The 19,136-nt window shown below is 42.5% G+C and overlaps 1 protein-coding gene across 1 annotated transcript in view; it reads left to right on the top strand.

The window, feature by feature from the left end:
- LOC137645655 (long-chain fatty acid transport protein 4-like) overlaps positions 1-19,136 on the top strand; it is a 129,108-nt gene that overhangs the window by 97,968 nt on the left and 12,004 nt on the right. Inside the window, exons 11-13 of the mRNA XM_068378488.1 lie at positions 3,742-3,859; positions 14,637-14,780; positions 18,051-18,188. Coding sequence (XP_068234589.1) covers positions 3,742-3,859; positions 14,637-14,780; positions 18,051-18,188 — 400 coding nt within the window. The remainder of the gene's footprint in view (positions 1-3,741; positions 3,860-14,636; positions 14,781-18,050; positions 18,189-19,136) is intronic.

Raw genomic sequence — 19,136 nt, 5'->3', positions numbered from 1 at the left:
AGCAGGAGTGGCGGATTGTACTCCCGGGTCGTGAGACTTAGAGGAGGAGCCGGAAGCCTTAGATGACGGGTTTGTATTCAGCTTAGAACTATGGGAAGCCTTGTGAGGCTTACGAGCTTTAGGTAAGGTTCTAGATGTAGACTTATCCTTGGGGGGAACCGGGTGTGATCGTTGAGACGAATCACGGTCCCCAGAAAAACCATGAAAGGAAGAGCGATCAGAAGAAGAAGAAAGAGCGGGGCTGAGGATAGGAATCTCAGCACCGGTAACACCTGCCTCACTCACCACCCTACCTGCGTCCGGATCATCCAATAACATGGGTTCGACGTCCAGGTTCATGGAAGCAACATTGTCTTCCAGATCTCCGGGGGCATCCGACGGATCTTGATCTTGATCAATAATCCCCGCTATGGTGGCATCAATGTGGGCAGTGATGGGAGCTGCAACATGCCTAGCCACAGCGGCTGAAGACTTGGCGTTAGGATAGACCATGGCACAATAGTCTTCGGATAGGACGTAAGGCTGCTTGGATTTGACGTTTCGGGCAAAACCACCAACGCACACTTTCAGTGTGGCCCGGGCCGCAGACTTTTGCTCCGGGGATGCCTGAAATAATAGTGGGAATTATAAAAAGGCAGACTCCCAGTGGTCCTTCAAGACCATAGAAATCTTACTAAATAGTGTATGTATACCAAAAAAGGTAAGATAAATAAGAAGGCAACATAGCCAACAGGACTCACCGAGTCAGATCCAAGGGTGGTGATGAGGTCAAAACAGACCATGCAGTTATCAGGGTGCCAGACCACGATGTCCTCCAGCTGAACCCCGCAGAGGGCGTGAGACCGACATACGGTATGCCCACAAGGCTGATGCAGAACAGCCGCACAGGCCGTCGTCTGACAATGCACCATCTATAAAAAGAATAGTATATGAGAAACTGTAATTCTCTTAGTAGGGGCGCCGGGACTAACATAAGTCTAACTTAAGACTAGAACTTAACTGTAATACTCTTTAAGTAGGGGCGGGTCCGGAGGACCCGGGCCTAAACATAAGTCTAGCTTAAGACTAGAGTATAGCTATCCATTCCGGTCGAGCCGGGAGCATAAAAAGGATGCAACAAAGGATTAAGACACATAGTGTCTGATTTCCCGGGGCGAGGTTAAGCCCCGGGCCGGGAAATAAAAGTATATCCATAAACAATTCATATAGGAACTCCGAGATAGTAATCTGTCATATATATAATCATATATAATCATAGGAACTGTTATAAATTAATAGGGGGGCGGAACTGTAGATAAGAACCGCCAACCGAACCCGGAGGGTTTCGTATAACATAATAAAAGTGTGATAAGTGAATATAAAATAGGGTGCACCGAGATCCAACTCTGTTGACCGGTGGCCAACCCGTCTAAACAGAGACGAACCCGCCGGGACACCCGGAGGACAAAGTCCATAAACACTGAACTACCCCCTCTAAAAGGAGGGAAGGCAACGGTCCCCTAGGGGAGGGGGGAGAGAAGCCTAGCCGCCCACCTAGCGAGAGGGGGAGCTTGGGGGAGGATCACGTGATACGGAGCAGCAGGGCTACCAACTGACGATCCCCAACCAGACAGATCAAACGGAGTAATAGCACAAATATTCATTATAATAGTAATAGCGTTGAAAAATTATATAAATATACACATAAAAAATTTAGGGCAAGGCATGCAACATAATAAATAAATCACAAAGGACACACCTGATGACTTATAAAATAAAATTGCCGCCTAGTAACGAAGGTCGGCAAGCCATAACGATACGTAACTGATATCGGCCCTAAAAATGAACCACGAGGGTTCTAAACGCTAAATAATGAATATCCACAATAACAAATAACATTTAATTAATAATATAAATAATACACATAGTAACACCGCGAGTGAAACTAAAAGCTCTCAAAACAGGAGTACCAACTGTAAGCGGAATCAAGCAAGATCGATATGAACGAAGAGAATAAACTCCCATAATTTAAATATTAAACGATCTAGAATGCTCAAAACACAGCAAAACATAGCTTGGTACTTAACTTAGACGGTGTCTCCTGGGAAACCGACGAAGAAGCCATAATCAAGTGGAAAATAAGCGAAATACGAGAGCACAACAAAAAAAGCGGGTTACAACACAGGCGTGCTAAAAGGAGTTGGGTTCTGAGCGGATGTAGAGTTGGTGGTGCCGAGTGAGGTTGAACGGCTCTCCTCTATTGGGGTCTTTGTCGTGGATGAATCTAAATAGTGCGAGACCTCTGGATTATACGCCCAATTTTATACCGACACCAATAGGTGAGCGAGCTAGTTAACCTAGCACTCCTTTACATTTTTTCTCTGGTATATTTAGCAGTAAATTACCTAAGAATAAGTGCTAAATGGAGCTTATTCACTGGGCGGCACAGGTTCGAGCCCAGAAATGAGATATTGACATTTAAATGTTAAATAAAATGTATTTCAACGATTCTTCCCCAAAATTAATTTACTAAATGCTTAGAAATAGAGAAATTGTTGACAAAAGAATAAAAACGAAAGTTTTAACCTTAGAAATATGATAGCCATAAAGTTTTTTATGATGTCTCCAAATGACAGTACCCTCTTGGATTTTTTATGGCATTTTTGTAGTGTAGAGCAATAACATGCCATTGGATAATTCCTACTGCAATGAGAAATAGTGTCTTCTGTCTCTTGTCTTTGTTTTTATAATTAATGTTGTTTGCTAAGCTACAACCCTAGTTTGAAAAGCAAGATGCTATAAGCCCAAGGGCCCCAACAGAGAAATTAGCCCAGTGAGGAAAGGAAATAAGGAAATAAATAAGTTACAAGAGACATAAACAATTAGGATAAGATATTTCAAAAACAATAAAAACATTAAAATAAATCTTTTATATATAAACTATAAAAACTTCAAAATAACAAGAGTAAGAAAAATATATAGAATAGTGTGCCCAAGTGTACCCTGAAGAAAGAGAACTCTAACCCAAGACAGTGGAAGACCATGGTACAGAGGCTATGGCACTACCCAAGACTAGAGAACAGTGGTTTGATTTTGTAGTGTCCTTCTCCTAAAAGATCTGCTTACCATAGCTAATGAGTCTCTTCTACCCATAACAAGATGAAAGTAGCCACTGAACAATTACAGTGCAGTAGTTTTCCCCTTGAGCAAAAACAAATTGTTTGATAATCTCAGTGTTGCCAGGTGTATGAGGACAGTGGAGAATGTGGAAAGAATAGGCCAGACTATTCAGTGTATGTGTAGGAAAAGGAAAAATGAGCCTTAACCAGAGAGAAGAATCCAATGTAGTACTGCTTGGCCAGTCAAAGGACCCAACTCTCTGTCAAGTTCCGTGACTGTTCTTCCATGCATTTTTTGTGTTAGATGTAACACTACTCATTTGTGTAACAATCCCATTGACTCAACATAGTTATTCCATATGGAGTTAAAAAGTGCTTAATCATAGATAGGTTTGATGAGTGTGATAGTTTCATTGAAACTTAGATTACCTGTTATAATGTATAATCTTGAAAGAAAGAGGGAGGAATGCCAAGTGGAGTAAAAAATTATTCTAATAGTACTATTAGTGCTATATCTGATGATCTATAGTTAGGAAAAATATAAAATACTTAAATGAATTTTTATTTTCAATAGATAAGTTTTTACTCAAATACCAAAGTCCATATATAAAAGTTATAGTTAATATTAAACTTCTTTCCATAGGTGAGGGTCATGTTTGGAAATGGTGTTAGACAACAAATCTGGGAGCAGTTCACTTCTCGCTTTAATATGCCTTGTATTGCAGAATTTTATGGTGCTACTGAAGGCATTGCAAATATAGGCAAGTTTCACAACCCACAGTTGAATTTGATATGACATATTTTGCAGAACAATACAACTATTGTGCCTGATTTAAATAGGAAATATTTGCTATCATGATTATTATTAGTAATATTTTCTGTTGTTTTGTATACCATATCTTAATTTATTAATAATCTAGTACTGTATGTTTTTTTTAGTTTTCTAGCTTTTCCAATATTACTATATTTCTCTTCCATTTTGGGTTCTTGAGCTTGAAGCATTTTAATTTACCAATAAGGTCAACGTCTTGACCTTGTAAAAACAAGCTCAAGCTGCTTACCTTATTTAGCATGAGACCACAACTTGCTCTCCATTATGTTCAACAGAGGGAAGGATACTTGATATCTCTTCTGTCTCAGGTTTGATCAGTGCCAGAGATGTTTCTCTCTCCTATGACAAGTAGCTGGACCATCATTGCACCCCCCCCCATTACGTTGCTAGTTCTGTCCTTGGAAACACTCGTATTCATTGGTGAAAGCAGATGTCCTGAGCATCCTGCCAAGACTTCATTTCTTGTAATGTATGAGGGTGCTCAGGATTCCTTTGACCTGAAGTTACCTAACCTTGGCCCAGTACCAATAGAAGCAGAAACCCCAGTCAGTGTTCCTTTCTGGAGGCTCTGGCTCTCATTCATGAATACAACAAAATGGGTGCAGTGACCATGGCTCGAGCTTTAGATAGGACGTTGGTCATTGATCGGCTCTTGGTGCCCCTGAAAGGTTGAGAATCTCTTGCGCTGTTCTGGTCGGATCTTGATAGCTTGGTCCTGGCTCAAGTGTATAATCAGATTTATGGATCTGAAAACTCACTTGCTTCCAGTTGGTCCGTCCAACAAAATCCTTGCCCCCGCACTTTCGAGGCCTCGAAGATTCTACATGCTGAAGTCTTTTGCTTCATCACATTTAGCAAACCTGTCAGTGTGAGGCACTAATGGTGAGTCATCCCTTGGAGACTCAAATCAGAAGACACATCATACCTGGTTTCTGATTCAGCAGCCATGGGGACTTCTGCCATGGCCACCCTCCAAGCAGTCTTGTTGCTTGACCAGTGGTCAGACTCTATAATGTACTTCACAAAGATGACATGGTTATCATTTCCTGGCTCTTTGGAGAAATACATGAGACTCATGCTGTCTGCAGAAAAATCAGTGACCTTTTTGACATGCCAGAATGCAAACCAGTTGGCAAAGTGGGTTTGTGACCCAATTTTCAAATCAAGTTGGTTTAGAGATAGCATTGGCATTTCAAAACACTTGTGTGTGAGCCATGATGTTCTCAAGACCTTGATTAGGACCACTAGCAACTTTTATCCACTTGGAAGGATCTTTCGCATGTGCACCCCTTTCGAGGCCCCTAACCTGATCAGTTCAGGGTGGGAGGCAGAATAGAGGTAATGAGGGATGCTTATGTTTGAGTGCCCCTTCCTCTGTTGCTCCAAGAAAGGGGATGTCTTGTATGCCATTGGGCAGAGACACAGGGACATGCCTTAGGTAATGAGTATCTTTCGGGATTGAATACCTTTTCTGGAATACCAGCCATCCTCATCTTTCTGAACTATAGCATTTGTACCTATCGTGCAACATCATTGAAAGCCATAGCTGGGCTTCTATATTCAGTTCTTCATGGTGGTCAAGTCAATGGGGGCTGAAAATTGGTTATTGGCATCTCTCTCCTGAACCAGTTTGTACAATAATAATTTTCTAGGTGAAAATATTACAATCTGTACTGAGTTTCATACAAAAAAAATAGTAGTTGGAAGTAACCCCCCAGATAATTTTTTAATGGTGCTGAGTCGTGCCCCTTAATTGACAAAGGTAATATACATGCTTCGCCTCAACAATATTGCTTAGTCCCTCCAGCAGCATGTCCATTCAATTCTCATAGGGATTCACACATACTAATGTCCCCTTCTGAAGGGTCTGGTGGAAGTTACTGTTACACTTGTGTATATCCTCAGCAACACAACCTCCTCTCATCCTCTGTAATTATTTCTCCCCTCCCATGTACACATTGACACACTTGACATGCTAATTTCCCACTCCTTGTCCCTTTCCCATGAACATCACTCCTCTTCATTCACTCTTTACAATGGCTCTCCCTTGGTTCATACCACAGAAAAACTGAAATGAGATGAATGGATATCCTTTAATAAAAACCTAGCATTTGCAGCTGATAATTAGGTACACAATTAAGAAATTTGATGCTAGAGATTTGAAGCAGCTCATTGTGAGAAAACACATAGAGGTCTTGATGTATATTAACCTGCAGATTTTTTTAATATGAAAAAAATAAAATACCTTTCATAAAGCTCACCAAAGCCACCCATGTGGAAAATCCCTTGAGAAAAAGAAAGGTGTAAAATTATTTCAAATTCAGTAAGTCTTAAAATAAAAGCTAAAACCATTCAATCTAGAGGTTTCACCTATTTAAGGAAAAAAATTAATCTACTTCATGCAAAATCCAAACCTAATTCAGTTGTTTTACAGATTTTAAGAGTGGTTCCACATAATAAAATATAAAGGATTCCAAATAAATGTTGTTGGGTTCCAACACATCTAGGTGAACTTGGAAATGAAGAAGCAGATGGTTGGCAAAGCAAGCAGCAGCCAGATTACTTCCAATCAGATCTCCTCTTACATTGAATATTTTTTACCCTGATATTATGAGAAAATTTTAAGTGAACATCAGCAAAGTGAGTATACTACCAAGTCCTTAAGCCCGTATGTTCTTTGCATTGTGGTGGGTGCTCTAGTAGGTATGTAGCCAGCTCAATTCCCTTATGGGACAGGAAGCACCTTGTCTCTGTGATGTGTTTAATGTAAGGCAAAAGGAAAGGTTCAATGTAAGGCCTGAGGAAAGGTAGAATGACTGGTTCGTCTTCTTTCATTCCCCTTAATTGGGAATTGGCTTTTGTACAGTTACACACTCTATCTAACATTGATACTGGTAAGCTATATTTCTGAGCACCATTCTTATTAGACCAGATGTGTTAGAAGTAATTCTCCCCATCCTCCCTTTATGAGGGGGAGGATTGTGGAATGGATACCCATCCTTTGACCATCATTTGCCAGATTCCTTCATTGGCCAAGTACCAGGTACCAACCAAGTACTGGACAAACCATATCAACCCACTTATCCCTATGATGGGCTGCTAGTAGGCTGCTGGAGTCATCATTCTCACACAGTACCAATGAGACTGGCATTTCCAGGGAAGAAGAAAAACAAGTTCAGTTTTAGGGGGACTTTGTACCCACCAATAACCACGTTTCCGCATTTTTCAATGTTAATCTTACCCGATGATCATGTAGCTGTCAACTCTGTTGTCCGACAGAAAAAATCTAAGGTCGGGATACGCCAGCGATCGCTATACAGGTGGGGGTGTACATCAACAGCGCCATCTGTCGAGCAGGTACTCAAGTACTTCTTGTCAACAAGAACTCAATTTTTCCTCTGTCGTGCCACCGGCAAGACCTACTTGGATACGCTGTTGTTTCTGGAGTTGTTTTTCACGTTTTTGGTGATGTATTCGCTCTAGATTTTAGCCTTCGCTATTCAGGAACCTGTATCATTAGCTTATATAGCTTTTTGATTAGATTTGGATTAATTGTTTATGAACTTTGCTAGTTTTTGGATTTCCCCCCTGACTATTTCTGGAATTCAAGATGTCTGACCATTCACAAGTCCCTAAGTACAGGCAGGGTAGTGTTAGGGCTTGTTCTAGGCGTCTTCCGAAGGCCTCCATAGATCCTCACACCGTTTGTTCCAATTGTAGGGGTAAATCCTGTCAATTGGAAGATCGATGTGAGGAATGCGCTGGGCTTTCGGAATTCGATTTTAACGAATTCCTAAAGAATGCACGTAGGCTAGAGAAGGATAGGATCAGGAGGAGTTCTTCTCGCTCTTTTGATTTTTCCTCTCCCCATGCCCCTCAACCTACTCCTTCCCCTGTGGTGGTGACTCCCGACCCTGCTACTAGTGCTCAACCCTCCATGGCGGATATGATGCGTGCCATTCAGGCTCTTGGTGACAGAGTGGAGTCATTAGCCAATGACCGTAATCAACTTTTGGCCGATGTCAAAGAGTTGAAAGCGCGAAGTGCAGTGGGAAGTGTAGTGAGTGCAAGTGAAGTGAAAAGTGTCAGTGTCAGTGTTGCGCATGAGGGTACTCCTGTACGTGCCAGTCGTCCTCCCAGTCCGGGACCTCTTGCAAGCTCCCAAGCCCAGGGGAGAAGCAATGTCGAAGGACCAAAGGGTTCGACAGGCCTTGATCAGCGTACGGATGTACCCTCAGTGGTTGCGGACGTATCTGTCAGAGATCGTCCCATCCACAAACAGACGAATGAGCCCTGTCATTCCTCGTCTGTGGAAGAAGTTTCGAGGAAGAAACGTTGGACCAAGGTCTCACGACCTCTCAAGCGTAAGGTCCCTTCCGAGCGAGTCCAACGGCCCAGGTGTAGCCACTGGGTCAGTTCGGACTCGCCGCAGTCTTCCGAAGACTGCACACCTCCCAAGAGAGGTAGAGTGGTTCCACAACAGGCTACTACTCCGTCTGTTGCCGCACCAACCACGGTAGACTCTAAGTGGTCCATGCTGCAGACTATGCAGTCTCAGCTTGCTGCTTTCATGCAGGAGTATCATGCTGAGAAGGTTGACACTGCACCTGTTAACCTACAACCTGCCACGGTTGTGCGCTCAGCAGATACTGCGGCTGCCTGCTCCCACACTCCACCTGTGAGAGCTCCACCACCGATGCGCAGTCGACCCTGCCAGACGCATGTTCATGCTGCACCCTCCATAGACATGCGTGATCTTCCGCATCAGCAGGGGGAAGGTGCTGTCGAGCTGCCGTGTTTTGACGCATTGCGGCATGCTCCGCAACCCATGCGGCATGCTCTGCAACCCATGCTGCATGCTCCGCAACCCACGGCAGTTCCTCCCACACACCAACACTCCGCTTTTGTTGTTGCCAGCTCGCAGACTGACCAGCAGCGGCATGATGTTGGATCCGCAGCAGCTACGCATGCACCCGTGCTGCCGGATTCAGCCATTCAGCATTCTGCTCCACCTTTGCCACTTCCTCCTCAGCTGTCAGATGATGGAGTTTCTGATGACGACGAAGCTGCACATTTGGATGATCCGCACTCCGACTTAGAAGAACCCAAGTCTACGCCTCCCTCCTTAGACTTTAGGAAAGTCCTTGCCCTGTTCAGGGACTTGTATCCGGAACAGTTTGTGTCTGCAACACCTCGCTCTCCTCCCTCCGAGTTTGCGTTAGGCATGCAGTCAGCAGCTCCTGCCTTCACCAAACTCGTTCTCGCACGCTCATCCAAGAGAGCTTTGAGGGTTATGGGAGAGTGATTGCAGTCCAAGAAGCAGCTAGGAAAGACTGCTTTCATCTTTCCGCCTACCAAGCTTGCTTCCAAATCTAGCGTCTGGTATGCCACGGGAGAGGAACCCGGCCTGGGAGTTCCTGCCTCTGCCCAGGGCGACTTCTCAAGTCTGGTTGACTCTCCCCGCAGGCTGGCTATGAGACGATCTAAGATTTGCTGGTCCTTTTCTGACATGGATCATCTGTTGAAGGGAGTCTTTCGTGCTTTTGAGATCTTCAACTTCCTCGATTGGTGTTTGGGAGCTTTAAGCAGAAAGACTTCCCCTTCGGATAAGGACTCGGCCATGCTTATCATGTCTAGCATGGATAAGGCCATTCGGGATGGGTCTGGTGAGCTTGCGGCTTCATACGTGTCGGGAGTGCTTAAGAAGAGAGACCATCTTTGTTCCTTCTTGTCTGCTGGGATCACTCCATGCCAGAAGTCGGAGTTGTTGTTTGCTCCGCTTTCCAAGTGTCTCTTTCCGGAAGAGCTGGTCAAGGGGATGGCTGCCTCGTTGATCCAGAAGGACACCCATGACCTGGTGGCGTCCTCCGCACGTAAGGCTAAAGCTTTACCTTCCGTGCCTAGACCTAGGATGGACACACCAGCGTCTAGGTTCATCCCGCCCTTTCGTGGCAGAACCTCAAGCAGAGGAGGTACCCGTGCCGACAGTCATCGTGGCAAATCGAAGAAGGGTTCCAAGTCCTCAAAAGGCAGAATCTGACTGCCTACCTCTCCAGACAGCAGTGGGAGCAAGGCTCAAGAACTTCTGGCAGGCTTGGGAGAACAGAGGTGCAGACGCTCAGTCTGTGAAGTTGCTAAGGGAGGGGTACAGGATTCCGTTCTGCCGCAGCCCCCCTTTAGCAACATCTCCCATCAACCTCTCTCCCAACTACAAGGAGAAGGACAAGAGGCTAGCGTTGCAACAAGAGGTGTCGCTCTTGCTACAAAAGGGAGCGGTAGCCATAGTCCGGGACCATCAATCCCCGGGCTTCTACAACCGTCTCTTCCTGGTAGCGAAGAAGACAGGAGGTTGGAGACCGGTGCTGGACGTCAGTGCTCTCAACGCTTTTGTCACCAAGCAGACGTTCACAATGGAGACGACGAAGTCGGTCCTAGCAGCGGTCAGGAAGGAAGACTGGATGGTCTCGTTGGACCTGAAAGACGCATACTTGCATGTTCCCGTCCATCCAGACTCCCAACCTTTCCTAAGGTTCGTCTTTGGAAAGGTCGTGTACCAGTTCCAAGCCCTGTGCTTTGGCCTAAGCACGGCACCTCTTGTGTTTACGAAACTGATGAGGAATGTTGCCAAATTCCTTCACTTGGCAGACATCAGAGCCTCCCTCTATTTGGACGACTGGCTTTTAAGAGCTTCGTCAAGTCGTCGCTGTCTGGAGAATCTCAGATGGACTATGGATCTGACCAAGGAATTGGGTCTCCTGGTCAATATAGAGAAGTCCCAGCTCGTCCCATCTCAAAACATTGTCTATCTAGGTATGGAGATTCAGAGTCGAGCTTTTCGGGCTTTTCCGTCGGCCCCCAGGATCAACCAAGCCCTAGAATGCATCCAGAGCATGCTGAGAAGGAACCGATGTTCAGTCAGGCAGTGGATGAGTCTAACAGGGACGCTTTCATCGCTGGCCATGTTCATCGAGTTAGGCAGACTCCACCTCCGCCCCCTTCAGTTTCATCTAGCTGCTCACTGGAGAAAGGACATGACGCTAGAAGCAGTCTCAGTGCCCATTTCCGAAGAGATGAGGTCTTCACTGGCGTGGTGGAAGAACAGCATTCTTCTCAAGGAAGGTCTACCTTTGGCTGTTCAGACCCCCAACCACCGTCTCTTCTCGGACGCATCGGACACGGGCTGGGGTGCGACACTGGACGAACAGGAATGCTCGGGCACATGGAATCAGGAGCAAAGAACACTTCACATCAATTGCAAGGAGCTATTGGCAGTTCATCTGGCCTTGATAAACTTCAAGTCCCTCCATCTAAGCAAGGTGGTGGAGGTGAACTCCGACAACACCACAGCCTTGGCGTACATCTCCAAGCAAGGAGGGACTCATTCGAGGAAGTTGTTCGAGATCGCAAGGGACCTCCTCATTTGGTCAAAAGATCGAAAGATTTCGCTGGTAACGAGATTCATTCAGGGCGACATGAATGTCATGGCAGATCGCCTCAGCCGGAAGGGTCAAGTCATCCCCACAGAGTGGACCCTTCACAAGAATGTTTGCAGCAGACTATGGGCTCTGTGGGGCCAGCCCACCATAGATCTATTCGCTACCTCGATGACCAAGAGGCTCCCGATGTATTGTTCTCCGATTCCAGACCCAGCAGCAGTTCACGTGGATGCCTTCCTTCTGGACTGGTCCCATCTCGACCTGTATGCGTTCCCTCCGTTCAAGATTGTCAACAGGGTACTTCAGAAGTTTGCCTCGCACGAAGGGACACGGTTGACGTTGGTTGCTCCCCTCTGGCCCGCGAGAGAATGGTTCACCAAGGTACTGCAATGGCTAGTGGACGTTCCCAGGACTCTTCCTCTAAGAGTGGACCTTCTGCGTCAGCCGCACGTAAAGAAGGTACACCCAAGCCTCCACGCTCTTCGTCTGACTGCCTTCAGACTATCGAAAGACTCTCAAGAGCTAGAGGCTTTTCGAAGGAGGCAGCCAGAGCGATTGCCAGAGCAAGGAGGACATCCACTCTCAAGGTCTACCAGTCTAAATGGGAAGTCTTCCGAAGCTGGTGCAAGTCGAATGCAGTATCCTCAACCAGTACCTCTGTAACACAGATAGCTGACTTCCTTCTACATCTAAGGAACGTAAGATCCCTATCAGCGCCTACGATCAAGGGTTACAGAAGTATGTTGGCAGCGGTTTTCCGCCACAGAGGCTTAGATCTTTCCTCCAACAAAGATCTACAGGACCTCCTTAGGTCTTTTGAGACCTCAAAGGAGCATCGGTTGGCCACACCAGGCTGGAACCTAGACGTGGTTTTGAAGTTCCTGATGTCAGCAAGGTTCGAACCACTTCAATCAGCCTCTTTTAAGGATCTCACATTGAAGACTCTTTTCCTCGTTTGCTTAGCAACAGCTAAAAGAGTCAGTGAGATTCACGCCTTCAGCAGGAACATAGGTTTTACATCTGAAACGGCTACATGTTCCTTACAGCTTGGTTTTTTTAGCTAAAAACGAGCTTCCTTCTCGTCCTTGGCCCAAGTCGTTCGAAATCCCAAGCCTGTCCAACTTGGTGAGGAACGAACTAGAAAGAGTACTTTGCCCAGTAAGAGCTCTTAAGTACTATTTAAGACGCACAAAGCCACTACGAGGACAATCAGAAGCTTTATGGTGTTCTATCAAGAAACCTGCTTTGCCGATGTCTAAGAACGCAGTTTCTTATTACATCAGGCTTTTGATTAGAGAGGCCCATTCTCATCTGAAGGAAGAAGACCTTGCTTTGCTGAAGGTAAGGACACATGAAGTTAGAGCTGTCGCTACTTCAGTGGCCTTCAAACAGAACCGTTCTCTGCAGAGTGTTATGGATGCAACCTATTGGAGAAGCAAGTCAGTGTTCGCATCATTTTACCTCAAAGATGTCCAGTCTCTTTACGAGAACTGCTACACCCTGGGACCATTCGTAGCAGCGAGTGCAGTAGTAGGTGAGGGCTCAACCACTACATTCCCTTAATCCCATAACCTTTTTTAATCTTTCTCTTGAAATGCTTTTTATTGTTGTTTTTGGGTTGTACGGAAGGCTAAGAAGCCTTCCGCATCCTGGTTGATTTGGCGGGTGGTCAAATTCTTTCTTGAGAAGCGGCTAGATTTGAGGTTGTGATGAGGTCCTTTAGTATGGGTTGCAGCCCTTCATACTTCAGCACCTAGGAGTCGCTCAGCATCCTAAGAGGATCGCTAGGCTCAGTAAGGAAGACGTACTTAAAAAAGGCAGAGTAATGGTTCAAGTCGACTTCCTTACCAGGTACTTATTTATTTTATGTTTGTTATTTTGAATAACTGATAAAATGAAATACGGGATACTTAGCTTCTATTGTTAACATGTATGCTGGTCTCCACCCACCACCCTGGGTGTGAATCGGCTACATGATCATCGAGTAAGATTAATATTGAAAAATGTTATTTTCCTTAGTAAAATAAATTTTTGAATATACTTACCCGATGATCATGAATTTAAGAACCCTCCCTTCCTCCCCATAGAGAACCAGTGGACCGAGGAGAAAATTGAGTTCTTGTTGAAAAGAAGTACTTGAGTACCTGCTCGACAGATGGCGCTGTTGATGTACACCCCCACCTGTATAGTGATCGCTGGCGTATCCCGACCTTAGATTTTTTCTGTCGGGCAACAGAGTTGACAGCTACATGATCATCGGGTAAGTATATTCAAAAATTTATTTTACTAAGGAAAATAACATTTTAAAAGAAAAAGGGTTATATATGCTGAGGAACAAATACAAAATTTTAAAAGTAATTTGTATTTTTCTTATTTACACAAACATGAGTCCTTTAAAGTTAAACTTCCCAAGTCAACCACCCCTCTCAGTCCTGAGTAGGTCAAAAGTTAGAGTCTCGGACAAGCAGGTAAGGAGAGCTACTTGCCCATGCTCACCGCCTGTCGTTAACTACCTCGTAAACGATTTCAACAGCCCTGTCAGCTCTGCTGAAGACATGAACCTATTTTAAAGGACAAAGGTTTGTATAGCTAGGAAAAATACAAATTACCTTTTTAGAAATTTATTATAAATTTAAACTACAGTACTTGTACATTTTTTACAAATTGAAATATAGATTTTAATTTTTATCAGTTTGAAATCACTGATGTATTTGTAATGTTATGTTCTCAAATTTTTAGCCATATCATTCATAAAGTCAAGTTATTACTATCTGTAGTTTTGTATTGTTTTTTAGTTGTTTAGCTATCCCTAATGTAATTTAGCAGTTCATAAGGACATGATGTGTGTATTTATCCCAGAATGCATGTTGAGCTCCAGTTTGTTGAATATTGACAAATTAACTCATGGTTTAAAACATTTATAATTCAAAGGTAATTGTTATTATTGACCATTTTCTTTAGTTCATTGGAATTACATTGATATAACTAACCATGCTTTGTTACATTTATATATGTGTATTAATCTAGGCAAATCTTTATTCAGTTTTAGTGGTGCATGGAAGTCTTTATGCCCAAACTCAGGTTTTTCAAGTAAAATCAGTGGCCAGCTTGAAGAACACTTGTTTTTCTAATACAGTAGAAACTAGTAACATGCCAATGCTTTATATTATTGGTGTTACCTTGTAAATTAGGATTACTGCCATATATTTGTACCGTATCTAGTTACAGTAAGGCACACATCAGTTTTTAATGTAATTTTGTTTGTACCAGTGAACATGGAAGGCAAACCAGGCTCGTGTGGGTTTTTGTCATTGTTATTTCCGGATGCCCTACCATGTTACCTTATCAAGGTAGATGAAGAAACAGGAGAACCTATTAGAGATGCCAATGGACTATGCATAAAATGTAAACCAGGTGAGGTTTTTTTTATTACTGTTATTGTAACTGTTATCTGGAGCATTATTAGAGTACATCGTAAAGCTTTATCTGAATAATAAAAGTGTGAATGTACAATATATATTATTCTTATTGTACTAATGACATTATCAAACCAGGTAGAAAGATTGAACTCTGAATTCTGAGGAATGATAAGTAAAATTATACTGGAGATTAAAAATTGACAATCATATCCTCTTTCCATTGGTCTGCATACTCATCATGTCTCTAATGCACATAAGTTTATACTCAGAAATTGGTTTGGTCTTTAATTCACTGTCACCTATCACCATGATTTTTGTCTCAATATTTGAGTTTACAATCATTACCCAGGGAAGTATGTAAGGAAAATATGAAAAAATATTTAATAGCTATATGCTTCCTTATTCACCGGGTGAGGTAACAGAGATAGGCATAAAAATCAAGAGTCCGCAAATGCTTGCTGCCCTAAAGTGATTCAACTCATAACCTACCCACTCGCTTCCCATTGCCAATGTGTGGTCAACTAACACACTAAGTAACCCAGTAGTATACTGCACTATGTTGTTTTTACGTGGTTTTTATTACAGTATAAGTATTGCAGAAAATTTATACATTTTTCTATTCTCTAGCTAATTCTGAATAGTAAATTATTTACAATTATAATAATGATAATATTAGTATTGGTAATGATGATAGCAACAAAGATAATGAGAACACGAGGTATATGTGGAGAATTTTTTAATGGTTACGTTCTGAGTGGGAACTTAGTCCGGGAAAGTCTCCTTATAACAGTTACATAAAGTTCAACAGGGGAGGATAGGAGCACTTACTCTCGGGGCACAAACACCCTGCTAATACTTTACTGTCACAATTCACTAACCATCACTCACATACAAAAGGGAAATTTTACTGTCCAGAGGCCTAAGCACTCCACACGTAGGATTGAGAATAATTTATGGCCTACTCTAGCTTTGTCAGGTCTATAGTCATTTCATTCTCAGGCTCTGTTCCGGCTCCGTCCCAGCTACCCCAATGAAATGCTGGACAGTTATTTTACGTTAATGTAAGGTAGACAAAATCCAAAATGGGAGCAGTGATGTAAAGTAGTTTAAAAGTTTAAAGATAAGGATCTTTACCTTCGAAGCAAATATATTAATGCAAAGTTCCTCGCTGTTACCACCTATAGACTTACTTAGGTTTTCTCTTTAAATACTGAGTACTTTGTCCTGTGATTAACTATTCATTTCACACATTAAAATAAATGAGGGAGCAAAAATACTAAAGAGGTTTAATTAACCTAATATTGATTTATTTCACAAATTTACATGAAAGAAACGGACATCTTAACAAAGGCAAAAAATGGTATAAAAAGAAAGCAATTCAAAATGATGAAAATTAGTTAGTTAGACACGTGGTCTACAATAATAAAAATCCAAATGGGGTCTGGCACGTGGCCCACGTGACCCAGAGACTATGTTAATCTCAAAACGCAAAAAATTGTATAGAAAAAAATATATACACACAATCCCACCGCACACAGTCCGAATAGTGTAATTAGCCAGGTTCCCTATAAAATTAAAATTAATCTAAGCTAATGAAAAATGGGGGAAAACTAAATGGCCATTGATGTAGTACCTGCACTCCTTTAAGATTAGTCCTATGCCCGTGGTGGCTGTTGACCTGGTTGTTGCACTAATTGGCACGCTGCACTCTTGCCTGGCTCACCCCAAGAATTCTCACTGTAGCTGTAACTAGGTACACCAGGGACCTCTTCTCAATCTCTCCGACCGGCAGCAACAGGACTCGTTGGTGAGACACGTTTTGGGAGAGAGGGTGCGAGGGGTGAGCCAGCAGTGGCCGGGTTCAATGACCAGGCAGGTCAGCAGGCCAGGGCAGCTTTTCGTAGAATGTGGCCGACACAACGGTCGAAGAGATCACCTGGCTTCACCTTGCCAAACAAGTGACGGTCATGATGCGCATGGTAATCCATTGGGGTTGCCATATCGGGACTTCAGGACAGGGCAATATATTGTTGAAAGGAGTGCAGAGGAGGCAGGATTTTGTACTAACTACTCAGATAAATCTTGCTGCTCTGAGGGAGGTTATATAAACAACAATCCTACCTATTCTGGCTTGCTAAAAATTAATATTTAAAATGATTAATTAGCAATGGACTGGTACGATGGGCATACATCTTAAAATTAACAAACCTTAATTGGTATTGAGAAATATAAGATGCATTAATTTAGCATTATTGGAATTTGTATCAAAAAGGCAGTTTATGAATTTAATCTCGACCCATGTAGTTAAGGAAAGAACCAACATACGCCGGGGTTACCACTAAGGCCATCTGTTGTGCGTATCTACGCTGTGACGTCACGAGCTTGGCGTGCGCCACTGTCAACAAGTTTAGATTAGTCTTCCCTATATTTCGTTAAAGAAAACTAGATGTAGGAGAGAATTTTAAGGGGTAGCTATAGTATTAGTAGAAGAGAGCTAAAAATACGATTAAAAGAAGAAGAGTGAAGAAAATTCTTCACAGTATAGATGTTTCATGGACTCAGTATTTTTATTGTGGACAAGGCCCTATAATGGATTGTATAGAGTGGCAAGAGAGAAAGAAACTCTGTTACTGATTTGTCATTTTTAAGATAAATTAAATATTTTTAAGATTTGTACAGTCTGGCCTGTAATAAATTACAATCTCAGATTAGTGTATGCCATTAAATAATAATATACTAGGCAATGCATAATTTGATTGTATTGAGTTTTTGGAATATGCCCCTCGATTTTGGTACATTTATGACCATAACCTTATACCCCCCGGAATATGAGACTACCCCTTGGCAAGGATACCAACACAAATCCTCCCACAAACCCTCCTTGCTCATGAATTATCCGAGTTTGTACAGCAAGCTCTCCTAATCATATTTCCAACAATGTGAAAATTACTGAATATTGTATTTTCCATATTAAACTTACCCGATGATCATATAGCTGTCAGCTCTGCTGCCAGCTATATGATCATCGGGTAAGTATATTCAAAAATTTATTTTACTAATGAAAATAACATGTTTCATGCTCTTATTGTTCCTTAGCATATCACAAAGAATGGACAACCATAGTTGGAAATTATGACTTCCTAAATTACTAGGTAAAGGATTTTTTGTAAGCTAGCAAAACATCAGTAAAATATATTGATATATGGTAGATTTTGTAAATTTATGAAAGGCCTTTCTAAACTTTGATACCCTGCATCTATTTCAGGAGAGTCTGGAGAATTTGTTGGCATAATTAAGAAGTCAGATCCCTTACGGGATTTTCAAGGCTATGCAGACAGTAAGGCAACCCAGAAGAAGCTTGTTAAGGATGTTGTCAGGAAAGGAGATATTGCTTTTAAATCAGGTAAAGCATATTTAACTTTAGAATATGCACAAAATAATTGAGACAGAAAATATGAAGTATCAAAAGTAGTTACACTGTAAGTTTTATTTCCCTAAAGTATTAAAATTAGTTACACTATGAATTTTATTTTTGCAAGAAAATTTCAAAGCAATATAATTGTTTGATTATCAAAATGGCTTGGTTACTGAATCATCATAAATTCAGATTTGTTCCGTAACCGAAATACAAACCACGCTATTTACAAAGGGTATTACTTTTAGCGTAGCTGAAATGGCGAGGCATTAGAATTTAACGAGGGTGTATTACCCCCGGCTAGTTAGCGGGGGGGTAGGGGAGTGGTAGCTAGCTACCCCTCCTCCCCCTCACACACAGGTGAATAATCACTTTCACTTTTGGCTCGGACTGTGACAGACGTCTCTGTCTTGGTCCTCGCTTGGCAGCCATTGTCTGTTTTGTCTTTACTTAATCGCTTACTTTTCATTTACTCAATATATATGTAAACATGTTTTCATGTTTGTATATATATTTGAGTATAGAAATAAGTAAGTTTCCTTTTCAGATGTGTGTGTGTAGTGTACGATATCTACGTGGAGGCCTCGGCAGTTAGGCCACCACGGCGTATTTTTATGGGTGGCGATCGAGTTTGACTTATGTCTTTCTCTCTCTCTCTCTCTCTCTTGAGGTCGTTCACCCTTTTACTACGTGTTACTACGCCCTTGTAGCCTAGCTTCCTTTCCGTGTGGGTGGTTGCTACGCCGTACGTTTGTCTCAATTAGTTATGAATCTAATTGTAGTTGTTTTTTGTTTTTCAGCTTGTAGAACAATTCCTTTCGGGGTTTTCGTTCTTTCTTTAGTGTTCATTCATTTTTAAATTACATAATTACATAGTTACATAATTATAATTGTTATAATTCTGTTTTGGTTACAGCTCTCCTTCCGCGAGTGTAA

Source organism: Palaemon carinicauda, chromosome 8 (assembly GCF_036898095.1).
Source record: "Palaemon carinicauda isolate YSFRI2023 chromosome 8, ASM3689809v2, whole genome shotgun sequence".
In the NCBI taxonomy this organism is placed as follows: Eukaryota; Metazoa; Arthropoda; class Malacostraca; order Decapoda; family Palaemonidae; genus Palaemon; species Palaemon carinicauda.
Note: the sequence above shows the minus strand (reverse complement) of the source record. Positions and strands in the feature narration are given on the sequence as shown.